General features: G+C 38.2%; 1 protein-coding gene across 11 annotated transcripts in view; it reads left to right on the top strand.

Moving 5' to 3' along the window:
- The window catches only part of Nek1 (NIMA related kinase 1), a 122,098-nt gene that overhangs the window by 44,066 nt on the left and 50,422 nt on the right, over positions 1-27,610 (top strand). For 7 of the 11 annotated variants that reach the window (XM_038326699.1, XM_038326698.1, XM_038326702.1 and 4 more), the window contains 5 exons: positions 1,154-1,256; positions 17,961-18,044; positions 18,483-18,566; positions 18,938-19,015; positions 19,632-19,727. In XM_038326699.1, coding sequence (XP_038182627.1) covers positions 1,154-1,256; positions 17,961-18,044; positions 18,483-18,566; positions 18,938-19,015; positions 19,632-19,727 — 445 coding nt within the window. The remainder of the gene's footprint in view (positions 1-1,153; positions 1,257-17,960; positions 18,045-18,482; positions 18,567-18,937; positions 19,016-19,631; positions 19,728-27,610) is intronic. The other 4 variants (XM_038326706.1, XM_038326708.1, XM_038326704.1 and 1 more) reach the window with 1 other exon arrangement.

Raw genomic sequence — 27,610 nt, 5'->3', positions numbered from 1 at the left:
TTACCAGATTGTCATCCTCTTCAGATGATGTGTCCGCATGATACTCTATCTACCCTCTTTGAGCTCAGCTTTACGTAAACAGGGAAGTAGCAGAGCAGGATGCCAGCTTACCTGGATACATGCAGAGACATGCTGAATTCAGACCAGATGCCTTTAATTGATCTCAGTTTTATAGTGCATTATATATGTCTGAGAGAGGATAGCATATGTGCCCTTCAGAGGCATGAACTAATCTCTTGTTATTACAAACCTACCCAAGCTCACATAGCTTGGATTTCAGAAATGTCATGTGGAACTACAGTAACCATCTGGAAGGAATAGCTGAACATCATAATAATTGGCTCTTAAAGCAGTTATAGATACTACCTAATCCTAGAAAATTCCTGTGATGGAAGTTTAGAGAATTTCTTTTAAATAATAGGTAAAGGACTTTAGACTACCATCACTCATGGGGATATAATACAGTACATTCTAGATTTTTTTTTCCAAAGATTCATTTTTAAGTGTGTGTATGCATAAATGCAGGTGCCCGAGGAAGCCATAAGTGTTAGACCCCCGGGAGATGGAATTACTGATGATTATAAGCCATCTCACATAGGTGCTGGGAATGGAACTTAGGTCTTCTATAAAAGTAGCAGCCCCAGATTTTAAGTTTTTACAGCTAAATTTCTTATTTAAAATATTTTTATGTGTTTTTTTTAAAAAGTTGTTGATTTAAGAAAAGTTGAAGAAATGATTATTTGTTGATGTTGCTATGAATTTCTCGATTACTGGAGCTGGATTGTTTGCTTGTGTGTTTGTTTCTGCCTGCCATGTTTATCACGATAACTGAACAGCACATAGTAGGTGTTAGGTAAATGTTTATTACTTTTTAATTTGCTGTCTGTGTATGTGTTTACATTTTTCTTAATTGTCAGCAAAAGATGTCAAATATTAAAATGTGAAAAAATTAAAGCCAATAACTGCTGTTACTTTTTAAAAGTGGTAAATAATGCAATGAAGACAATAGACCAACACACACACTTTTTTTCTTTACAAAGAAAGTGTTTGTTTCTGCCTTCATGTTCTACAAGGAAAAAAGCAAATAATAAGTATAATTTTAATTTGGAAATTAACACTCAAAATGGCTGACTCTGTGCTTTGTTCAAAACAGGCATAAAGGGCAGCTAGCCTTAGAAAGAGCTAAGCGAGTGGAAGAGTTCCTGCAGCGTAAACGAGAAGCTATGCAAAACAAAGCCCGGGCTGAAGGACATGTGGTATGGTACCTTTTCTTCAGATTTTGAACATACCAGTGTTGTAAGTAAAAAGAATTATGATGTAGCAGTCTGTGTATAATAAAAGATATTGAAGGTGATCGAAAGTAATGTACAGATTTTATTTTCATATATTTTGCTTAACCTGTTTTGTTATATCTTTTATTGGTATCTTCCATGCCAAAGGTGAAATCACATTATTATTCTACATGTTTTTTTTTAAAAGGATAGAAATGGGTATGACAATCTAGGTATTTATAGTAGAGAAATAAGTTCTTAAATTGCTAGATTTTTTTCCCCTTCATGTGCTTTTTGTTTTAAATACTTTTAAGTAGCAAAGAATTTTAGAAGAAGAAAGGGAGATAAATGTTGAGTGTAGATATATGAAACTGTATTTGTTGAAAAGCATATCAGAAATAAACTACTTTAAAATATCCAGTTAAGCCCATTACAAAATTAAGTCATTTATCTAAGAACATATTAAGTCTGAGGTAATCATCTAAGCAGTTAAAATTCTCAGTAGTTGTAGTTGCAGTATGCCGCAAATGTCTTCTGATCTTTTGTTCATAAAGCAACTGAGAATTGCTTCTGTCACTTCATCTCTCCGTGGTACCTCCAGTTCATGTAGAATATGCTGCAAGGTATTTTTGTTAGACTTATCACACATGTATTATAGACTGCTAATTGGTAACTTTGTAAGTTTATGGGACACTATGAAAGCAGTGCTAAGAGGAAAATTCATAGCACTAAGTGCCCACTTAAAAAAAACGGAGAAAGCACACATTGGAGACTTAACAGCACACCTGAAAGCTTTAGAAAAGAAAGAAACAGACTCACCTAGGAGGAGTAGAAGACTGGAAATTATCAAACTGAGGGCAGAAATCAACAAAATAGAAACACAGAAAACAATCCAAAGAATCAATGAAACAAAAAGCTGGTTCTTGGAGAAAATCAACAAGATTGACAAACCCCTAGCCAAACTAATCAAACGGCAGAGAGAGAACACACAAATTAATAAGATCAGAAATGGAAAAGGGGACATAACCACAGACACAGAGGAAATCCAAAGAATCATTAGATCTTACTACAACAGCCTGTATGCCACAAAATTGGAAAATGTAAAAGAAATGGACACTTTTTAAGATAAGTACCATGTACCAAAGTTAAACCAGGACCAGGTAAATGCTCTAAATAGTCCTGTTAGTCACGAAGAATTGGAAACTGTTATCAGAAACCTCCCTACCAAAAAGAGCCCAGGACCTGATGGGTTCAATGCAGAATTCTACCAGAACTTCCAAGAAGACCTAATACCTATACTCCTTAAGGTATTTCATAATATAGAAACAGAACAGTCATTGCCAAATTCCTTTTATGAAGCTACAATTACCCTGATACCTAAACCACACAAAGTTATTCAATATAAGATTCTTTTCTCTTTGAGATTATATTATAGAAAAATAATATTAATTGGCCACTCTTTATGTTTTTAACATATATTCTCCAATTTACTTTCCTAATATCTGGAATGAATCTGTATTTGTGACTCTTCTCTAGATGGGAAAAGATGATTTCTTGTCTTCTCCCTGTTAATAGCATTTGAAATAATTTTGATTGCTTATTTTTTTTTAAAGAGCTTTTAAACTGCTCTGTAGCAGGATCCTCATGGTGAGTGTTGGGATTATCGGCGCGCACCACCATTCCCAGCTCTTGTTGTAGGTTATTATTTACCACAGCCACTGGGGACTGGAGATGGCTCAGCGGTTTAGTGTGCTTGCTGCTCTTGCAGAGCCTCCGAGTTAGGTTCTCAGCACCACATCAAGGGGCTCACAACCACTGTAACTACACCTCCAGGGGATCTGACTCCTTCTCTGGCTGGCCTCATCAGTACCTGCACTCACTTGTAAATACCCACAGATAGACAGACAGATACACATACTCATAATTTAAAATAATAATTAAAAATAATAAGAATCTTTTAAAAAGTAACAGTTACTAGAACTATCAAGATTTAGTGACTTTTCCCCTTACTATTTTTACCTTAATCCTGTAATTCTAGCTTCAGTTTATTTTGATTAATGTTGGAGACTTTCATCTGTAAAACTGGGAAACTGCTAGGGAGGAGAGAGGGGGACATTTTTATTTTTAAATCATTAAAAATGTTTGAGAGATAAAACAAAAACATAGTAAAATGTTTTAAAAAATTAAAGAACATTTTCCAAGTATAAATTTTATAAATACAAAACAAATTCACAAATGACTTTGAATGCTAAATAAATATCTAGTTAATAAATTCAGTCAGCACTGGCTACAGCAGTTTCCCAGTTTTACAGATGATAAGTTTCTGTGTACAACTTTTCTAAGTGTACAAATAAAATGATACATTTTTTCACAAAAAAAAAAAAATGTTGGAGACTTTCCTCTTGTATTTTGTTTAAAAAGGCACTTTGCCGGCCGGGCGGTGGTGGCGCACGCCTTTAATCCCAGCACTCGGGAGGCAGAGGCAGGCGGATCTCTGAGTTCGAGGCCAGCCTGGTCTACAAGAGCTAGTTCCAGGACAGGCTCTAGAAACTACAGGGAAACCCTGTCTCGAAAAACCAAAAAAAAAAAAAAAGGCACTTTGCAGAATTTGTAGAGAAAAAGGTCTTTATTTTTTTCCTTATACTTTAATAATACTTTGTGGTGAATTTAACCTGCGTTTGTAGGTCTGAAAAGAAACATTTTACCTACCTTTTTTGTCTTTTCGTGCACATGTCTGTGTGTTATGCATGCATTACCATAGGTATAGGAACACATGTGCATCTGGCTGTGTGTGGAGGCCAGAGTTATCAGGTATCTTCTGTGGTAGCTCTTCTGCCTCAGTTTTTGAAGGAGGATTTTAATCAAGCCCAGAGTTTACCAATATGTCTGATCTTGGCAGCCAGCCAGCCTGCTTCAGGGATTCTCCAGTTTGACAGTTGAGTCATCTCCACAGCCTGGAATTTGCCTTTGCTGGGGGTATTCTATAGGTCGGGGACTGTTTATCTTCTGACAAGAAGCTATCACTCCTTATCTTTTCCTGTGTATAGTATATGCCTTTTCCTCTCTGACTCAAAGTTTTTTCTTTGTGCCTGGAACTACTTGATTATTAGATAGCTCCCGAGTTTTCTTCCTGGTCATTAGTTTCATGGGTTCAGATTTTTCAACCACTGTTTTCTTCAAAAAAAAAAAATTCTCATTTTCTTTTCTAACCTTTGTATACACACCGACTCTCTACGACTCCTTGATGCTCTTCTTTTTCTCTCAGCTTCGTTCTGGGTGGTTTCCGTTGTCGTGCCCTTAAGGGCATTATCCTCTGCTGTGTGTTGAACTGCGGAGTTCATCCAGACCTGCTGCTTCTGCTCTCCTAGTGTTTGTCTTTGCAGCAGTGGAGATAGCCCAGGGCTTTTATGGATAGGCTATTGCTGTACTGCTGAACTCTACCTCAGCTCACATCTGATAATATTGATGTGGGTGTTTTTATAGCTTTACTTTGTCTTTATAACACTCTTGTTTCTGCCTTGAAAGTATAGAATGTCATTATAATAGCTGTTTTAATTTTTAATCTACAAATTCTGTCTTCTCTGCTATTTTTGAGTCTCAGCTAATTAAGATTTTGTTATTAAAATATTTTTTCCTATTTTTAATATGCCTTATAATTTATAATACTCTGTCCAGCACTGTGTACTTTATGTTCAAGTGTTTTCTATTTAACTATTTGGGGGATTTAATTATTTAGAAGTAATTTCAGTCAATGAAGGCTGACTTTCAAGGTGCCGTGAGGCTGTAAGGAACAATGTTCTCCCTTGTGCTAACTTGGCCCCTCTGCTGTGGCAGAGCCTGTTGGTACCTCTGGTGGGTACAGTGCCTTAATGCTTCCGAGGACTTTCCGTCTCACAGTCTGATTAAACCGCTGGCATTATTTAGCTGATGGTCACTCAGTGAGAGTCTCTGAAGAACTCTCCATCTTCCCAGCCCCCCTCCGTGCAGCTTTCTGCTCTCTGAACTCAAATCCCGTTAGCCTTTAGCCTGCCCATCTCCAAACAAGGTCTTCTCAACTAGGAGGGACCTCCTCCTGTGGTCGAGTTTCTTCTCTTGTGCTGCTGCCTAGAAGCTCTGACCAGGCAAGTGGGGCAGTCATGGGGCTCGGACTTATCTCCCTTGCTTTCCGTCTCATAAGGATCTCCCCATGCTGCCTGTTATCCAGCATTGGAAGCCATGTGTTCTTGTATCTTACCAAAGCTTTTTAAAAAATTTTAGTGTAGATCTAACCACATTGTTCTGTTATGGCTATAAGCAATTCTTTGACTTAAAAAGTTTTATTTCTCAAAATTTCATATATATATATAATATAATATATCATAAGTGATATAGCAAAATATGATAAAATATGGTTGTATCTATCCACCATTACCTTATATCTCCCTAACATCCTCTCAACTTTGTCTTTAAAAAAAAAAAAAAATAAATAACCACTAAATCCAGCAAGTGTGCCCATATGTGAGTGAGTGTGGGGCCCTCTAGTGGAACATGGGAAACCTATCAGCAGCTATGTCCTCAACAAAGAGTGAGTGAGTTTCCCTTCCGCAGGGACTCTACACTCCCAGTAGATCCTCACTGTGGGTAGGCCTGGACATAAGTACTTTATGCATTACTTCGTTGGCAAAGGAAAACTCAAGACAGTGGAAAATACAGTTCTGTGACAAGCTTCCTGTTCACTTCTCTAGGCTTACTGTAATAGAAAAGAGAGGTGTCAAAATAGTTTGTTGAGGAAAGGAGGTTAGTTGGGTTAAAGTTGTACAGGAGGGGCTGTCATTGCTACAAACGATAAAGAGCAACCCCTAAACTTTGTATTAAAACAACAGGAGAGATGTCTTTAGAGCAAGACCCCACTAATCAACAGTACCAGGGTATAATAATGTGAACCAATTTCAAAAACTTTCATTTGAAAAGATAGCTCCTTAACAGATATTAATGTTTTCACACTTTGAGCTACACAGGCACTCTGAGGATGCTGCAGCTATGGGTCATTGAGGTCAGACCACATCTTAGGCTGACAACAGAACTTGTCATTGCCTAATCGATTCCAGGTTTTACAGGCTGGGTACAGTCATACAGCCTTGCACAAAGGTTCCAGAAAGCCACTAAGGCTAGGCAGTGTGCAGAAGGGTCAGATTCACTGCAGTAAGCTCTTGAGTGGTCTATAAAGCCCAAGTTACAAAGGAGAACAGATGATGTAGGAGATGCCATAAACCTGATATATTTATCGTGTCGAACTTGTGTTACTGAAGGAATCCATTCAAGAGTGAAGCCCTGCATGCTGCTGCAGAAGTATCTTTACTTGGGGGAAGTTACCCAACCCGTTAAAGCTCAGATGACCATAAGCTGTAGGGACAGAACATGGAGCTGTGATGGAGGAGAGTTATCTGTCTATGTTACTTTCATTGGTTAATTAATAAAGAAAACTGCCTTGGCCCTTTAAGAGACAGAAAATTAGGTAGGCGGAGTAGACAGGACAGAATGCTGGGTAGCAGGAGTGGAGAGACGACTTCAGGCAGTCGCCATAGTGTGTCGCCATGATTCTCCTCTCCGAGATGGACGCAGGTTAAGATCTCTCCTGGTAAGCCACACCTCGTGGTGCTACACGGATTACTAAATATGGGTTAAAGGAAGATGTGAGAATTAACCAATAAGAGGCTACAGATAATGGGCCAGGCAGTGTTTAAAAGAATACAGTTTCCGTGTAATTATTTCGGGTGTAAAGCTAGCCTTGGCAGGGTGGCGGGACACAGCCCCGCCGCTTCCTTCTACAGAGCTGTGTTTCAGTCTTACTTTAGTTGGATCTTTCCTTGCTATCACTTTATCTCACGTAGCGTTAACCTTGACACAGCTAAAATTAACATGAAAAAGTTTAAATAGAATAATTGTCTATCAGACTGCTCCGAAGGCATGCCTCTGAGGTGACTGCCCTGATTATTAACTGATTTAGGAGGACCCAGTTAGTTGTGGGTGGTACCATTCTAGGCAAGAGGTAATGGGTTGGCAATGGGTTGCCTAAGAAAGTTAGCCAGTGGGTGAGCCAGTAAGCAGCATTCCTCCGTGTTTTTTGCTTCAAATCCTTGGATGAGTTCCTAAGCACGATGTCCTTCAGTGATGGACTGGCACATGGAATCCAGATAGACCCTTCCCTCCATTAAGCTGCTTTTCGTCAGAGTGTTCCACACTACAGCAGAAAGGAAAGTCAGCTCCCTTGCTATTTGCTGGAATGGAGATGCCTACCTTGTGCATTGCACACTGGAAGTATGTAGTTTGCTTTGAGTCTCAGGTCAGACGTTTGAAAAGCATCAGAACTGGAAGACCGCTGCCTTTACTCTCTTGAGTTCCTCCCAGCCTCCTGCTTTCATACTCCTGCCAGAAATGTTCAGAAATCTCTACTCACAGTTTTCTGAGGCTTCCTTAGCCCTCAGCTACAAACCCTTTCACATTCTTTCCACAAACCAGTTATGAAAACCTACAAACCGCATGGCCAAGTTTATTGGTGCAACCATCTCATTTCTGGAACTAGTTTTCTGTTTTGTTTTTCTCTCCATTATGACCAAATGCCTGACAAGAATCCACATCCAGGAGGAGCGATGTATTCTGACTCACGGTTCTGGGTGATGCAGTTCATCTGGTGAGAGACGCATGTGACAGCTGCTTGCATTTTCAGCGGCCAGGGAGCAGAGAATGAGCCCGTCAGTGATTTTTTTAGAGTATTAGTTTTTCTGTTAGTGCAGGATGCATCACTTTTTTAGTACCTAGGTCTGTATATGTATAAAACTACCTTACAAAGATGTGATCATGTGAAAATTTTATACTTTTCTTTATGTTTGGATAGATGTTATATATTGTTTTAATGACTGACTAATTTGACAAGGCTATTTTTATTTTTAAACAGTTTGGGAGTAGTAGAAATATAAAGATTGGGCGAGTATAATTTTTTAAAAACTTTTTATTGCTCCTTTGTGGATTTTACATGCATCCCAGTCCCATTTATCTCCCCATCCCTCCGTATCCCTCCTCTGTCCTTGCAACCTTCCCCCAAAGTAAAACAAAATAAAATCTTTTTTTTTTTTTTTTTAAAAATAAACCTCATCATGAAAGCTATGGTGTGATACAGTAAGTCACACAGTAAACCCATTCATCTTTATTTCTAAGTGTTCATTGCAGTGAGTCTTCAGTCTGGCTGGATGGCCTTAACTTCGTATAGTGAGCCCTCACTGGGGCTCCTCTTGGATATCCTGTTGTTATCCTGTGTCATGGAGAACCTGCAGCTTTGGATCTTCAGGACTGGCCCCTTCACATGCTCCTGCAGTTCATAGATGAGGTGGATGTTGCGCTGGGCCAACTCATAGCCCCAGGCCTGGGTAGTAGTTGAATGGGTCAGCCCACCAGCTCCCCTCATTCTCACCACCAGGGTGAACTCTCCAGAACTCCCTGGCTAGCTCTCTCATCGGAGCAAGCAGCAAGGGGTGGAGCCAGTTTCCCAGCTCTGGGGCTGGCCCACAGCACCAGGGCCAGCTCTACTGTGTGGCCAAGAAAATTGCAGGAACTGCTCTCCTAAGTGCTGAAGTCCTGCTGGGGTCAGGGCTAGCGTTCTCTGCTCTCATGACCTCAGGATGACCTCAGGGATAGTTCTCTCACCTGCCACAGGTAGCGAGGGGCTGAGGGCATCTTTCCCTAGTCCAGTATAATCTATCTGTGTAATTATTTGTAATCAAGTGTTAGACAAGAATATGCACACTAGTGTATTAGGCAGAATTATCCAGCAAAGCGTATAGAAACACTAGAGTATATGTAAGAGAGAATTTGATAGATTGACTTACAGTCACAAAAGTAGAAAAGTTTTTGTATGGGAGTTTGTGGGCCAGGGATGCTGGCAATGACACAGTCTAGGCAGCCAGAAATGTCCAGACTTAAGATGTTAATATGGTAGGCCCCAGTCTCTGGAAGAGACCTGAAAGTCCCATGGAAAATTAACTACTTCAAGTCCAAAGACTGAGGAACCTGGACTCTCGATGTCCAAAGCAAAGTAAAGCATGCCTGCTTTAGAAGTAAGAGTCAGAGAAATAGAGTGGTTCCCCTTTCTTTCTTGGCAATCTTTTTAGAATTCCCCCTTTGCTCATAATTTTAGACTATATTTGGGGATGATAGATGAGATGAGGCAAAGGAACAATTGTACAGACTTTATTCTTTGTTGTTTTTGTTTGTGTTTCAAGACAGGATTTCACTGTGTAGCCCTAGCTGTCCTGGAACTCACTTTGTAGACCAGTCTGTCCCTGAATTCACAGAAATCCACCTGCCTCTGCTTGCCTGGGACTAAAGGGTGTGCACCACCACTGCCAGCTAGACTTTATTTTTTAATTTTTTAAAATTTTATTTTAAAGTGTGTGTGCGCGCTCGCACATGCGTGCATGTGCACATAGAAATTGGGGGACAACCTTGTAGGGTCAGCTCTCTCCGCCTTTACTCAGATTTCGGAAATCGAACTCAGGTTGTCAGGGTTGCGTAACAAGCGTCTTTCCTCACTGACTCATTTCACCAGCCTGGTTATTTATTTTTTTTTAATTGCAGCTTTAGGCTCCCAGGAAAATAGACCTTTATGGAGATTTTCAATTATATTTATTCTGCCTCCAAATGTGCACAGCCTTCCTAATTACCAATATTGTGTTCCTGATGGTACATTTGTTAGAACTGAGAAACCTACATGGATACATTATAACCATCGAAGTCAGTGGTTTGTGTTAGGGTTCACCTTGGTGTTGAATATTTGGTTAGGTCTGCACAGATGTAAAATGGCAGGCGACCACCTTGTATTGACACAGAACATTTTCACTGCCTTCAGAGAAGGTGCCCGTGAGTACTTTCGCAAGGATTTCAGCTAAGAACATACTACCTAGGTTTCCACGGAAGAGTTTTTTTTGATTGACATATGATATAATTTAATCATTATAAAAGTTACCAGTGCCAAATATGTCCTGATGAGTAATTGACATGCATATAGTCATGTGTATGTTGCTTTATCATGTTACCAAACATTTCTACCTTTTCCCAAGATTCCTTCTGTCCCTTTAGTTTATCACTTCCCTACCGCTGATCTGTTTTCATTCATTATAGTTCTGGAACTTTTTTTTGGATATTTACTTAAAATTCTGAATCATACTATATTTCTGAGTGCTGAGGTTCAAGGTGTGCCACCATATCTAGCCATATTAGTCATTTTCTTCCTGAGTTACATTCTATGCAATGGGTTTACCACAGTTTGAGTATCCACTCCTCTGTAGAGTGACATTTGAGTTGTTTTTGTAATATAATATGGTCATGCAGTTTACTCAGTTATACATATGCCCAGGTAATTGACTCACCTGTCTTCCTTTGATATCTATGATTATACCTGTAGACAGCACTGGAGAATATCAAAGCAGTAAAGATTGTGTTTGAACCTTTTATGATTTGTATTTTCAGCATTTTGTTATCTTTGGTGCCGTACTGTTATTATTTGGGGGCCTTATCACACTAATTATGTTCTGTCTCTTTTTAACAATTCTTCTTTAATCATACCTTCCTATAACCTCTAATTATATTTGTTTCTCCCATCATTAACTCTGTATGTCATAGACTCTTCAAATGTGTGACGCCCCATTTGTTTCTAGTTCCTTATCTTTCATTTTAATTCTGTAAACAGTTTGTCACTACACCATTATATTGAAAGAAGTCACTAGCGTCTATCCTGTCAAACATATGCTTTTTTTAAATTGATTTTGTTTGTTTTTGTGGTGTGGGAGGTTGAACCTAGGACTTCTCATGAGCCAAATAAGTGATGGACCATTGAGTGACATTACCAGCCCAAACAAACCATTTGAGATGGTCATCTTACTTGACCGGCCTCCTTACAGCATCTGGCCGTGAACTTCCTTCCACGTTTTCTGCAGTTTACCCTGCGCTCCTCTGCCTACAATTTCCTAGCATGTCCTTTTGTGTAATTGTTGGTCTTTACATGTTAATACTTTGGGGCTTTTGGGACTGTGTCCTTCCTTCCTTCCTTCCTTCCTTCCTTCCTTCCCTCCTCCTCCTCTTCCTCCTCCTCTTCCTCCTCCTCCTCCTCCTCCTTCTCCCATCTCCAAGGCAGGGTCTCTCTGTGAAGCCTTGGCTGTCTTGAAACTCTAGAGCAGGCTGTCCTGTTCTCTAGACCAGGCTGACCTTGAACTCACAGAGATCCACCTGCCTCTCCTCCCAAGTCAAGATCAAATGTGTGTGTCGCCTCTCCCTGGCCTTAGCTGTTTCTTACTGTATTATGGAATGATCTCACTGAGAGTTCTACAGGCCGCTTGTGTGCACATATATATGTAAATCAGCCCATTCTCCACTCCTATCACTGCTCTAGCTGCATGCTCCACGTTCATTTCTCCAGACTGCACTGGCATGGCAGTTTTTCTTTTCTTATAAATCTTGTATTTTATATTTTACTTTTACTTAATATGTGTCTGTGTGTATATGTCATTATGCATGCTGGTGTCCTTGGAGGCCAGAGAGGTCATCGGGTACTGTAGGAATATAGTTACAGGTGATTATAAGGCACCTGACATAGTCTGAGAATCAAACTCCAGTCTTCAGCAAGAGCAACAAGCACCCTTAAGCTGAGCCATCTCCTCGGCTCTAGTACTTCATTTTTCAACATTTACTTTTAAAATCACCATACAATAAGAATGGCATCAGTTTTGTAAATTTTAACACATATATAAATGCATGTAGACAAGTTAACAGAAAAGCTCAGTCATGCCCCAAATTATGTTTTGTTAATTTCCCTTTTTTAAAAGATCTATTTGTGTGTGAGCTTAATCAGGATTGTTGGTGCAACCATGGGTTTTCTGCTATTCACTGCAGTGTGGTGGTCTCATCAGTAGCACATACAACTGAAGACAACATGAGCCCCTCACTCAGAATCCATCAGTAGCATAGATCAGCAGGGCTTCATCTTCTATTCCTTTTCTTTTTTATGTAATAATTTACCACAGTTTAGCCATTTGTAGTAATACGTTTATTGGCTCATGGTTTCTGTGAGTTAGGACTCAATACAATTTAGCTAATCTCCTTGTACTCTCACAAGGCAATAGGGAAGGTCAGTTGGATTATATTCTTATCTGAAGACTCAGCTTGGAAAGGGTTTTATTCCCAGGCTCATACATGTTGGTGAGAAAATTCATTTCTTTATGCTCAGTGAATGAATGCCCCATCTGCTTGCCATCATCTTAGGGTTTTATTGCTGTAAAGAGACGCTATGACCACAGCAACTATTGTAATGGAAAGCATTTAATCGGGGCTGGTGTACATTTCAGAGGTTCTTTGTTGTCATGGTGGGAAGCATGGTGGCACACAGGCAGACATGGTAATGGAGAGGCAGCTTAGAGTTCTACATCAGGATCAGCAGGCAGCAGGCAGAGAGCAACACTGGAACTGACTTGGGCTTCTGAAACCACAGTGACACACTTCCTCCAACAAATCCACATCTACTCCAGCAAGACCACACTTCCCTGTGAGCCTTTTGGGGGCCATTTTCATTCAAACCATCACGTTACCTGTCAGCTACAAGTGCCTCTTAGTTTGTAGAGGCCTTTTATATAGTCTCAGAAATCATCTGAAGTGCCTTAGTACACGAGCCTTTCCAACATGTCTCTTACGTTCTCAAGGGAAGTACGCTTTCTTAATGAAGTATAAGAAAATATGCTTCCAAAACAGAGCGATACAGAATGTGGCAATTACAGGCTCTCCCATTAGTCTTCTCACGGTCTAGTGGTTAGAAGTTCATTGTGTTCAGGGGTCGGGACTGTACTGCACATGAGGGTATAAATCACAGTCTCTCTGTTTTTGTTTCTTTTTGAAGATCACTTTAGTTGATGGCAATATAGCCACTGCAGTATCATTTTTTAAATAAGTGTTTCTGTAGCATTTCTAGTTCTGTCCTTTATTTTTAAGGTACCTGAATAATCATTTCATTATTATGATTATTATGAGGGTGAGACATTTTGTAGTGAATGTACACTGGTTCATTTGTTTTTTTAAAAAAAATTACCAAATGACTTCTGTCTTTTAATGGTCTATTTACATAATTATTTAATAACATTCAGTGGCAGTATAATTTTTATATGTTTGGATTAGTTATGTTCTACCATTTTACATTTGCTTCGTCTATTTTTCTTCTGCTTCTCTTGCAATATTCCATTTTAATCAATGATATCATTTTGATTGTATCATTATTTGTGTAACTTTTCAGTAGTGAGTGCCTCAGTAACTAAGAATGTATACTTTCATTTTCACAGTGCATTTATAAATTATGTTTTATGTGTTAATTCAGTAGCGTGATGGTTAACTTTAGTTGTCAACTTGACACATTTAGAGTCACCTGGGAAGAGACTCTCAATGAGATGTTGTCTGTATTGGGTTGGCCTGTGGGCAGTGTCTGGGAGATTAATTTATGTAATTGATGTGCAAAGACCCAGCTCCTTGTGGATAGCATCATTCCCTAGTCAGGAATGATGACCTCTGAGTCTAGCACTTAATCTGAGCCACAAGAAAGTAGGCATGAGTGTTCTTCTCTCTCTGCTCTTGACTGTGGCTGTGATGTGACTTGCTTCTTCAGGCTTCTGCCACTCTGACCTCTGTGCAGTGCTGGACTGTACCCTGGAATTATAAGCTAGAATAAGCTTTCTCACTGAGTTCCTTTTCATTAGGGCATTTTATTACAGTAACAGAATGCAAATAGACAAGTGGGAATGGAAAAATATTGCTACCATAGTGGTTCCTTTACCTTTTCCTTGCAACCAGGAGAGAGTGTGTGTGTGTGTGTGTGTGTGTGTGTGTGTGTGTGTGTGTGTATGTGCGCGCGCGCGTGCATGTTGCTGGGTATTGAACCCAAGAATTTGGATGTGCTGAACCAACACTATCACTAAACTATACTTTCCCAACATTTGACAAGCTTCTTATTTTCTTTCTGTTCAAATAATTCCTATTTATTTATTCACTTATATTTACTTGTTTCTTTTTTCTTTCCTTTCTTTTTATTTAAATTGCTGCTTCTTAGCCTTTTGGCTAAAATCACATGTACTTTTTTTGTTTCTTTTGCAGTGCTAGGTTTCAGACTTGGCATTATACACATGTAAGCCAAGGGCTATATCACTCAACTACACCCTCAACCCTAAAGAAATTTTTTTATTATTATAATTATTATTATGAACTTGTATATTTAAAAAAATCCCTTAATAAAATTGGCCATACTAAAAGTTTGTCAGACACAAAAGAATAGCCAAAAAGAAGCAGTAAGTTTAGCAATGGTTTGTAAATTAGTAGTATTTTAATGAAATGCCCCCTTGTTCTGTAGACAAGGAGGCTGGTCCCGAGGGAGGCTTCCCAGGGAGCTTGAATCTCAGACATGGACCACTGTGTAACCAGCAGTTCCTTCAGATCAGTTCTTCTAACTGTAAATTAGCATTATTTATCGTATTTGTAGATGATTTTGCATGAGATTCGGATGGTTTTCCAATATTACTGCCATTGTTTCATTTAAAAAAAACTTTAATCTTTGGCAAGATCTTTAGTTTTGTTTGCTAGTGTTTTGGTTTGTTTCAGGGGGGTAGGTTTTGGTTTGGGTTGGTTGGTTTTTGGCTGGTGGAGGGCAGTACTCGAGACCAAATCTAGGATTTTGCACATGCAGTGCATGTGCTCTGCCACCACACTCTATCCTCAGCCCTGCAGTGGATTGAAATAGACTTGCATGATGTCGTCAGATGTTTAGAACACTGAACTTCTGAGGGACGTCCAGTAGAGACCTGGCTGTGATTGTAAAGAGATGGAGCGTTAGGGACGGAGGGCTCTCGGGAGACTAATTTCACAGTAGTCACTAATGCATGTTTGTAGTGTTTTTCATTTATGTTTTATTGGCGTGACAGTTTTTGCCTCTCAGTTCAACATTACAACTGCTGAGGTCTCCATTTAACAGTTGCGCTTACATATACTACTGTACAAGAATTGGCACTATTTAAGGTTAACCTTTACTCTTTAGGAAAATATATTAACAACAGCGATTTAAAATTGTACCTAGTAAGTACTTTCCTTTAATGCTAATACCCATGATAATTTGAAAATGTAAATATATTTCCACTGGCTTTTTATTTTATTTTTGTGTATGTGTATGAATGTAGGTCTATACTCAGATCAGAGGACAACTTGGAGTAGTTGGTTCTCAGCTGCAATAAGGCAGAGCCTCTCTTCTTGTTTTCTATAATTAAACATTAAATTATTTTTTTAAAATATTTATTTATTTATCATGTATACAATATTCTGTCTGTGTGTATATCTGCAGGCCAGAAGAGGGCACCAGACCTCATTACAGATGGTTGTGAGCCACCATGTGGTTGCTGGGAATTGAACTCAGGACCTTTGGAAGGGCAGGCAATGCTCTTAACCACTGAGCTATCTCTCCAGCCCTAAACATTAAATTATTATAAGAGCAGAAAAGTGTTGTATCCAGTAAAAGCACTGCATTTCATAGTCCTGAATTTGGAGCCCAGGTTTCAGGAAGCACTGGTGTTGAGTGACAGCATGCACGGTGCACAGTGCTCTTGTGCTTCCAGAGGTTGCATCACATGGTGTGGATGAGCTCTGCAGGTTCCTTGTATATGAGATTTTGAATTAAGTATTGGTCATGTGTGTTAGAAAATACTGCAAGAGGAAATGTCTAGTCTTTTAACTTATCTAGACCACATTGTTATCTAAAGCTAACACTTAAAAGCTATGCAATCTGTTTTACAAAACATTGCAGAAAAAAAATCCTATAATTTCATAATTTTGTATTGGACTGCATTTATATAACCATCCTACTCTCCTTAAACTCTGTGGATAACTGTATTCTTTTAAAAAAATTAGCTCACATATAAACTACGGTATATAGTAGGTTAGAGGAGGTACCAACTTCATGCGTTACGACTGTAGAAACTGAGGCAGACAGATTGTTTGAGTCTAGGAACTCTCAAAGTCACTCTTTGCAATATAGTAAATCCCTGCCTCCAAGAGCAACAACAGATACCCATTACCTATTCTTTTTTTCTCGAACTACAAAAGTTAGAATTTATTGGAGTAACATTTGAGTAACTACTTAATATGGAACAAAACTACCTCAAATGCTTCCTGAACTTGACTTTCCCATTCTTTTTACAACATGACCTTATTCTTAGCTCAGCTGATTATGATCAATCACTAGAGTCAACAAACTAGAGTTTATTTTTGCCTACTATCAGCCAAATGCAGATGTTACCAGTTCTCTTTCCTAGTTATTATTGAGCCCTTCAATTTATGCCTCATATTAGGCATTTCTTTTGAATTCTGAATCTCCAAAGCAATTTGCTAATTTATACTCCCTCTAGTATCTCATGTATCCCTTGTTTATTTATGTTAGTTATCCTGGCCTTTATGAAGTGCCAAACAAGTGTTCTATCAGGAGCTACCTCACCCACCTCCACATATCTGTGCTTGTGTGTTGGTGAATATGAGGAGGAGCTGAAACTATAACTGTAAGTGAAAAAATGAGAATTGTAGAAATGTTCATTTCTATGAAAACATGCTTGTATGCACTCACACATACAAATAAAAGGCTATTTAGGAGATAATTCCTTTAAAATGTAAGGTTCTTAAAGGTTAGCTTCATAAATGTTTAATGCTTTATTTTTAAATTTTCCATAGTGAACCTCCTACATTTATTAGAGAAATATACATATATATGTAAATGAAGTAGGTTTATTTAGAAGTAATTTTTAAAATGTTAAAAGATTGCACAAAAGGCTTCATTTGTATAATTTCTGACACTGCTGGTGACTAGAAAAAATTAGATTATACTGGATTTAGAAGCCAGATTTATAGAAGGTTAAAAAATGATTGACAGTCAGGAAAATGGAGATAATGAGTATAAAAGTACATTTACCACACACTGATACAAGATAATAGATGGGGAAAGTGGATTAAGAACTCTTTTAAGTTTGAAGAAACTTTAAACATAATTGTATGTTGAAGGAAGAGAAAGTACATAATTGGATAACTGGTAGTTTTGCTGAAGCATGTGGATAATTTCTAGTACGATAATCCCACATTCTCCATCAGCTGTATTTGGAAATGAGTCAGTTTTTGCCCGGGGCTAATCATTTGTAGGATTCTTATAGGGCATACCTGAGAGCAGAGTATGATTTAGGTCAGATAACTAATGTACATCAGAGTCTTTGAAATCAGCAGTGAATATAAAAGTTTGTGTGTGTGTGTGAATGTGTAGTATGCACACAGATACCTAGAAATGAATTGGATCTTTTTAAGGGCAAAAAAGATATTATAGTACTTTGGGTTTTAATGAAGGAAACACTCTTAAAATCTTCTTTAATGACTATAAAAACATATGCAGTCTCTTTTTAAATAATTATAGTTGGACTTAATTAGACTTCTGTTCTCACTGAGTTTACATGCCATCATGGTCATAGAAAGTGCCAGGGCTTGTTAGTGTAGTATCTAGAAGTGGCCGGTATTATCCAAAAGAAAGAAATGGCATGTGGATGCCTAGGTGGAAGGGCAATGTAGCCCCACTCATTCCTTAAACTTAGTACATTAAATGACAAACAGGGAATCCTGCAGAACCTGGCATCTCTGTATGGAGGCAGGCCCAGCTCTTCCAGAGGAGGGAAGCCAAGGAACAAGGAGGAAGAGGTATGCTTCCCGCATGCTCATGCCTCCGCCATGCAGCCATTTTTAAGTTCATCGCCTTCTTTTCTTGCATGGTTTAAATGCTTAACAATTATTTTAAGATTTTGTAAGTCTATAGGAACCTGTTAATATGTTTTGACTGACATGCTATGTCATAATTTTGCCTCATAACTGTTACTCAGCCTTCTGAGTTTGAATTTCTTTTCTTTTGATATAATTTAAAAATTTGTTAATTATAACATATTTCTTTCTTTGCAGAAAAATGCTTTAAATTAAATACTTGAAAGCTAATATTTCATTTCATTAACCAAATTTCAGAACTTTTGTTTCTTGTATTCAGATTAACACTTTTCTATATATTAAGATTTTTTAGCAGTAAAAATATTCATAGATTTCCTTTTAAGTGAATTTTTGTTGTTGTTGTTGTTGTTCCTCTTTTAGGTTTATCTAGCAAGACTGAGGCAAATAAGACTACAAAATTTCAATGAGCGCCAACAGATTAAAGCCAAACTTCGTGGTGAAAATGTAGGTAAAAATCAATTTTTCAAAAATAATCCGGTAATAGATTAACTTTAAACATACCATGTCCATAATATTAAAAGCTAAAATTGTTAAAAAGAAAATGAAGGTCAAAGACCAGAAAACTATATGTAGGAATGAAATAAATCTTAAATACATGATTTCAAATTGGTAAATCGTTTGTTCCATAGGAATTTTAATATAGACTATGCCTGATGTGCCTGAACGAATTAAAGGCCACTTGCATCATTCTTTTCTCGCCTTTTGCTCTCGAGGGTTCAGTCGCAGCTCTGGTTTCATTTCACTTGTTGGTTCAGGCAGAGGTGGCACTGAGCGTGGCTGCTGTTTGCTAAGTGGTGTGTTGACAATTGTTCTAGAGCGAAGCTAATGTTACCAAAGGACCAGAAGCAATTGAAGAGGCTGACTTGAGGCTCAAAAAGATGGAGTCACTTAAGGTATGCACTAGGTAACATAATTTCTTAGGAAATTGAAAGCTGAGAGAGAAAAGTTTGTTCTTAAGATTTTTTTTATGTAGATGGATCATTATCTTTAACTTTTGATTTCCCATTTATTTGTCATCTTACAATTTCTGGGAAATAGCACTTCTTACCTTTGTGCAATATTTATGAAGAACAAGTAGGTGAAATTATGATGTGAATACATAGAACTGTGACACATGTAATTCTTTAACACTGGGTTACTCCTATAGTCCGAGCATTCAGTGGACTGAGGAAGGAGGATTACCATAAGTTCGAGGCCAGGCTGGGATATATACATATAAATTGCAAGACACTGTCTCAAATGACATCTACAAGTTTCTCTGAAGATGAATGGGATATTTATAACAGTTGTCTTAAGTGTTTACATTTTAATTTCCATTCCAATGTACTGGACTTACGGCCAATATCAACTGATCCCCTGTTGTCCAAGGTTAGAGGGGTAAGAAGAGTGAGTGTCCATTTTTATTCTGGAACCACACACATAAACTTCTTTGCTGGCTTCAAAGTCCGTATCCTTTTAGATCCAGGCTTCCTTCTCATAACTAATTGTGTTAATGGTTTTCATTTCCAGGCCCAGACAAATGCCCGTGCTGCTGTCCTGAAAGAACAGCTGGAGCGGAAAAGAAAGGACGCCTATGAGAGAGAAAAGCGGGTGTGGGAGGAGCAGGTGAGGCTCCTGTACTTAGTCCGTCTCAGTTCGCGTCCTTGGGCTCTTCTGAGGACCGTCAAGTGTGTGGTGACCAAGCCATAGCAACCCTTCTTCTGATTTTTACTCACTTTCCTTTCTCTCTTCCTCCTCCTCAGCTTTCCCTTTCCCTTCTAGCCCCACCCCACCCCAGCATCCTTTGTCTTTCAAATTTAATTGATAATCTGCCACTGATTATACTGCCACCTCAAAATCTTTTAAATTCTTATAAATGTCCCTCTAGCATATGTGCAGAAGAACTGTGTCTTCCTGTGGTTGGGTCCTCTGCTGGGCTCTTCTGCCTGTTCTGCTGACACCTCACACATGGGTGATTGTAGGGTAGAATAAACTTTAGTTTCCTGTAGCACTCTTCCTTCCTTTGGCCTCACCCTCCTTTTCACAGTTCTGGTTCTTTTTCCTTTCTTCATGTGCTTGTTTTTTCTTTGTTAGGGTGATTTTTGTTGTTTTAATCCTGTTGGAATTTGTATAGGTATAACATTATTAAACCTATAAGTTAAATTTAAGAAATGATGTGTTTATAAAGTTTCATCCAGGAACATGTTAATTTTATGTGTCTATAATTTCATATCCTAATTTTTGTATTTAAAATTTTTATTATATAAGTGACTTGTAGATCTTTCATATATTTTATTGTTTTCCATCTTTAACAGAATATCACTCGTATTTGGAGAAATTGTAGATTTTTGCCTATGTTTTAGGTCATAGTAAGTTTCCTGGTCTGTAATTTTCATTTAACTTCGTGGATTCTTAGAATGCAGTATTGTCATGATATGCTGCCACAGCTCCTCTAGTTTATTATACAAGTGTAGGCATTTGTAACTACTGTGTATGTGTTGTTTTTCTTTAATTTTGACTACAAAGCAGAGAAAATGCTTATATGAAGTCACATTTACAGTTTCAGTCAGAACTGGATTGGCTCTGGGTTCTCTGGTACCAGAGTCTTAATTCTTACACATTTTTTCTCTGCTTTCTATAAGGTCAACCTTTTGTTATTATTGTGTTAATTGTTGTATTAGCTAGACTCCCTTGGACAATGATAAGTCATAATAGGGATGACTTGTTCTTAACAGCAATGACCCAGTTTAGCACTGCATACTGTAATAGGAAGAAATAATGGTTTTATGTCTCACTCAGTCAATTTTTTTCAAAGATCGTGAATGGAAGAGTCAGAACTCTAGAGCTCAGAAATAAGACTAAGAAATTCTCAATAAATTCTCTCTTATTTATATCCAATATAATTTTGGTTATAACTTTTCTAAGTTCTTCAGTCTTTGCTATTTATGTTTTTCTCTTTAACTTCAAAACTAAACAGTGGAGAACTCACCTTCACCTTGTCCCTTTTCTGGCCTAGACTTCATCCTTAGCACAAATAAGACTTATTGTACATGCACCTCCACCTTTTCAGTCACCTAGGAACTGTTTCCTGCTCCACTGGCTTTATTTAGAATTCGTATTTGACTCATGTTCTTAACATAGTGTTCCTTGTTTTTCCTTTCAGACACAGTATCAGTACAGGATGGGTATGAAGCAGTAACTGGCTAGGTTAACATTTTTGCCCCAAGAACAACAGAATTTGTCAAAGTATATACCATCCTTTTAATAGTCAGAACCATTCATTTCTTGTGTTACCCAAATCTCTTCCAAACTTACCTTGCCCTCAGAAATAGTTGTGAGCCTACTTCTGGTACATACGGAACCAGTGATGGGAAGCCAGAGTCTACATTGTGTCTCCTAGGATTATGTCTTCAGCACAGGAGCCAAAAGCCCAACTAGTATATGCTGCTTTTCACATTGTATCAGGACGAGTTGGTGTAAAACTGTGTGTGTGTGTGTGTGTGTGTTTTAAGTTTTTGTCTTGGTGAACTTATTACCATTGTGTTCAGGTGCAGTATCACAATTACAAGTATTAAGGTCATTGTTTTTGCTTTTTTAATTAACCCTTAGTAATCCATTCTAAAATTTTTCATAAACCATGAAGGTGGGTGGATTAGTAATGTATTCATCAAATATAATGTATTTATATGTGGTCCAATTCAGCCTTATTTTTTTTTAAATGCTGAGTTCAGACAAAAGTCTCATGGAACATCAAATTGTTTGAAAATAGTTGACGTGAGCCTCACTTTTGTTTCCCCCACAGTCCTGGCTACTGGGTCAGCTACCTAACTGCTCCCATGAGTATTTACACACAGGCCCTTTTTAGCAGCAGGCCTCTGCTTGCTTGTTTCGTTACCTGTGTTCCCCCAAGGTAGGGTGAATGTCTGTGTCTCAGTTCATTCTGTGACTGGCATAGCACATTATCAAATATTATTGTTTTTCCTAGACCTGTAGGCCCTACTCACTCAGAATTTTGTGCCTCCATCAGCTCAAGTTCATGTAACTCAGAAAACACAGCGTCAGATTAGCTTTGTCATGATGATGATGATGAGGAGGAGGACGATGAGGAGGAGGATAAGGAACAAGCGGATATATTCATTGGGAATTTTGTGAATCAGCTTATTTCAAATCTATATAGAGAATTGTTTAAGAAACATTTGTTTATTGAATATACCTGGTATAGGGAAGGAATATGTGTCTGGAATGAGACATCTGACTTTTGGTCTCAGTTCTGCCAGCTGATTAGTCTGGATTCGTTCTTCCAACAGAAGTTTAGCTGTGATGTATCCTTAGGTGCTACAGAACTACATGCAAAATTAATCCATATTCAGGATATGAAGTCGGGCCCCTTTGGCCTGGTCCTGGCATACCTACTCATCCTCCCTAATCCACGTACAGAAGTGGAGTGATGGCTACTGTTCTGTGACTTAAGACTTGAGAAATCCATAGTGATTTACATTTGTAAAACTGCTCCATTTTTTGATTACAGTTTTACTTTTGTCTTTTGGTGGTACCACTGATTAAGTTTTCAGCACATAGTAAAATTGAAATGTAAAATAGAAAATCTTGTAACGGTAACTGAAAGCTTGTGGAGCTACAAGTAATGTGAAAATGTCTTAAATTTGTCAAGTGTGTGTGGGCATGGCAGGGATGTGTGCTTCTATAGAGTTATTTTAAAGCCTGTCTTCCAGGAGTCAGGGATGTGGCTCAATAGTCAAGGCTTGCCTAGCCTGCCCAAGCTCTGGGTTCGATTCCTAGTACCATGAGAAAAAAAGTTCTTATCTTCATTATTGCACTTCGTGCCTGTATTCCCAGCATTTAGGAGCCTGAGACACACTTTGAAGGCTGTGCTGGTCTATGTGCCAGTCTGAGCACATGCATGCATATATATACACAAACACATGCAAGAATCTGACTTGTGAAACTTTCAAGTCAATGTCTTAGTCCTGCTGAAAGGTTTTCTATTTAAAACTGGATGAGTTTTGTAAAACTATACTGGGAAGAAAGTAAATATTCTAGACTTAGCCCTGTGATCAGTTTCATTTGCCATGTAATGAATTTCATTTTAAAAAGTGACTTTTTTGATTTTTGAGACTTCATGGGTTTTGTCTTATATAAAATTTTATTTTTGGTTTGCTTGTTTTGTTGTTCTTGTTTTTTTATAGAAAGCTGAACTTTTAATTGGGGCTGGTTTACAGTTCAGAGGTTTAGTTCATGGTCATCACGGTGGGACGCATGGCGGCACACAGACAGACATGGTGCTGGAGAGTAGTTGAGAGTTCCACATCCAGAGCAGCAGGCAGCAGGGAGAGAGGGTGACTCTAGACCTGGCTTGAGCATCTGAAATCCCAAAGCCCATCCCCAGTGACACACTTCCTCCAACAAGGCCTCACCTCCCAACAGTGCTATTCCCTATGAGCCAATGGGGGGCCATTTTCATTCAAACCACCACACTATGGAGAAGTAGTATAAACTTTCAAAAATATTTTAATGCTGTATTTCTACTGATCATAAAGGTTCTTTTTCCTTGTCATTATTAACTAAGGATATTACATAACAACTATTTACATGGGTTGCATGCCTTATAAGTAATCTAGGGATAATTTAAAGTGTATAGGAGGTTGTTCACACTGTGGTTTGTTATAAAGAAAAGAACATCCATCCATGAACTTTAGAATTCGCAGGGTGTTCTGTGATCAATACTTTTTGGATAGTGAGGGAAGCGTGTATTATCAGATGTGATGGAAGAAAAGAATTCAATCATTAAATTTTCAGCAAAAAAAATTTTTAAGATTTATTATGTACACAGTGTTCTGCCTGCATGTCTGCCTGCACACCAGAAGAGGGCACCAGATCTCATTACAGATGGTTGTGAGTCACCATGTGGTTGCTGAGAATTGAACTCAGGACCTCCAGAAGAATAGCCATTGCTCTTAACCTCTGAGCCATCCTTTTATTTTCCCTTATAATAGCTTTTATTGTAACTGCTTCCATTCAAAATTTCCACCTCCTCCCAATCTTATTGCTGCCTGGGGGCCACCCTCCAGCAGCGCAGGACTCAAAGGGAATCAATCCACTGAGTTGGTTTCCTAAGGTTTTTTATCTGAGGAGGTGAAGGAGGACACACACTCTCTTGATGGTTTCCTTCTCTTATTTCTTCAGAATTCTTTTTCTCTTTTCTTATCTCTATGTAAAAATGTCCCCTCCATTTCTCTTAATGTTTTCCTTCTAACTCTGTTTATTCTTCCTTAACCTCTCATTCTTGATGTTTTCCTTCTAATTCTTATTTTTGTTGTTTTTCTATAACTTTCTTGTTTCCTCCTAATTCTCTCATTCTCGATGTTTTCCTTTTGTTCTATCTTTATTCTTCCTAAGTTCTCGTTCTTGGTATTTTCCTTTTCCTTCTTCTATTTTTTTCTTCTCCTTCTGTTTTATTCCCTTACAGTTTATATACCCCAACAAACTCTTTCAGGCATTAAAGAAATTACAGTGTGGTTACACTTTGTTTCTCAAGTGAATGATTACAATGAATACACGTAAAAAATAACATATTTTCCATACCCCTTACATGATTAAATATTTTACATATTATAGGTGAAAACCAAATTATTCCCAAGAACTCACGAACATTCATAACCAAGCAACTTGTCATAGATTAACAGTGTAAATAATCAAGCTATTCTTCTCAGCCAGGTCTTTTACTTGCAGGCCACATTTTGTAGGTTAAAAGTAGAGGACCAATCACTTTATTATTTATCTTGAAAGGTAGTCATATAAGGAATCTTAAAGAAATCACAGACCTAAAGTTTTATACATGAAAACAATCAGTCAGCTCTACTTTAAATCTTTAGTGTACATACCCATATGTGTGTGTGTGTGTGTGTATGTATGTATGTATATCAGGAGATTGAGGGCAGAAATGGGTATAAGGAATTAATCACCACCTTTGGTTGTCAACCAATCCTAGCCAGAAAGGCATGTCAGCTAATGATAATTGGGCTGCTTTGTTCTTGTTCCCTGACCTTAACCTCAACCATGTGTCTTCTTGGATTTTTCATCTCAAAACTATTTAACAAAAACATCTTAGTCTTTTAAATTATTTTCAAAGCTTTGTTTCAGCTGTGATGCACTCCAAAACCTGCGAACACATTTCCCAACATTAAAGGTAATAGGATTTAAGCTAGCCGGGGTACTGGGACTCAGTTGTGCTTCTTACTCATTAACATAAGCCACAGTCTATGGCTCCTCAATAGAAACTCATGTGTTCTAGCTGTGTGACACCTCCTTGTTTTATTTTTAATGATCAAAACTCTATTTAACTAACATCATTATTTTCAGTTAGGCAGTACAGCTTAAGAAGAAATCATTTTCATAACAATCCACAGGTAAAAATGTCCAGCAGAGTAGGATGTTTCCATGAGAAACATTACAGGCAGTGGACTCTCCCCACACACATTCACACCATGCCAGATACCAGAGAAAGATGGCAGCAGTAAGCATGTGGAGGCCCAGCAGAAGCAAAAGACAGTCTGTGTCTCAGTGCCTTGGCTGTCTGAGACTTACCCACCAGGGTTTTCTTTTCTGGTGGGCCAGTCCTCTGAAGTCAGTTGCCATCTGCTGCTCCTCTGACATGGCCACCAGTGTTTTGTTGGTTTTTTTTTTATACCGATTTCATTTTGAGAATTTCATATATATGAATTTACATCGTTTCACTCCATCTTCTAATTTCTCCTAATAAACACACCTTATCGAACTCATGACCTTGTTTTCTTTATTATTATCACACACACATACAGATACTCATACTTCCACACTCACATGCACCTACTGATTCCACTTAGTGTTGCTCATATGTATGTACTTAGGGCTGACCACATAGCATTTGGTAACCTATCAGGACTTATCCATGGAGAAGACTAATAAACTTTGTTGTTCGTTTTTTTTATTATTTCCCATTTGATAGCTTCCTGAATTGAAGGGTCAGTGAAATATATTTTCTCTTCATAGTTAGGTATATTATTATATCTAATGTCACATTATTTTAAGAGCATGTAAATATTTTAATTTAAGAATGACTTTCCTTGAGCTCTTCCCTCTTCACATGATCACAGTTTATATTGAATCTGATTCATTCTCTGGTGTCAGAACCTGTTTAACTCAGCAGTCTTAACTTAGGTATTTTTATATTACTTTAGGCTTCTTTCCAGGATGCGTTTAATTCAGAAATACTTCTACTTATTACACATTATAGCTTCCTTGAAAATATTAAGACCAAGATGCAGAATTTTCACACTCAAGGTTTTTGCCATTCTGATCTTAGAGCAATACTAAGTATTGCAGCCTGCTTTGGTTTTATTTGTTTTGGAGAAAGGGTCTTATAACCCAAGCTATCTTCAAACTTATTGTGTAGCTAAGGATGACCTTGAACTTCTTATCTTCTTTATTTCATCTACAGAGTGCTAGAATTTGATGCGTGTACCACCAAGTCAGGTTTATGCAGTGCTAGGGATGGAACCCAGGCCTTGTACTAGACAAATGCTAGACTCTCTAATTGAGCTCTGAAACCAGCCTCCTTCCCCCACCCCACCCCCCCCCCCCGGGCACCTGAGACCATGTGCCTGTGTTTTCAGAGAGTTGCACTAGCATCTTATTTATATAGTGGATATGTTTATGTATATAGGAATTATGTGGATAAGAAAAACTTAATTTGTATAGTTCTGAGTATCAAGTCCTTCCTCATAGTAGACAGCTAGTCTACTATTGAATTACATCCTAGCTTGAAAGAACTTTTTAACAAGTATGGGTAAATGTAGATAGGGGGATAGCTTAAGTGGGAAAGTTCTTGCTATGGGAAGCCCTAAGGGACTAAATTCAGATCCACAGCACTGACATAAAAGCTGGGCAAGTCAGTGCACACCTATTATTCCAGTACTGGGCAGGCTGAGGCAGAAAGATCCTTTGGATTCACTGAGCAACTAATCTAGAACAAATCTGCAAGCAGTGCAGTGAGAGAGCCTACCTATTAAAATAAGTTGCAGAATGATTGAGGAAGGCACATGACATCAATCTTTTGCCTTTATACATACACAAAAATCATTATGACCAAATGATGTGTATTTTGTTGAGGCAGTGGGAGCATTGGTCTTTCTTTTAAAGATTTCCTTTATGCCCCTATTAATAGGCTACTGCCCAATAATTTCAAAAATAGCTTTTAAGATATTCTTTAAGACATGTAAGGAAATGCTTAACACCTTTAGCCATCAGAGAAATTCAAATCAGAACAACTCTGAGATTCCATCTTGCACCTGTAAGAATGGCCAATATCAAAAACATTAATGACAACTTATGCTGGAGAGGTTGTGGGGAAAAGGGAGCACTCCTGCTTTGTTGGTGGGAGTGCAAGCTGCTACAACCCCTTTGAATGTCGGTATGGTGATTTCTCAGAAAATAGGAAACAACCTTCCTATTTT

Source organism: Arvicola amphibius, chromosome 4, assembly GCF_903992535.2.
Source record: "Arvicola amphibius chromosome 4, mArvAmp1.2, whole genome shotgun sequence".
Lineage (NCBI taxonomy): Eukaryota > Metazoa > Chordata > Mammalia > Rodentia > Cricetidae > Arvicola > Arvicola amphibius.
Note: the sequence above shows the minus strand (reverse complement) of the source record. Positions and strands in the feature narration are given on the sequence as shown.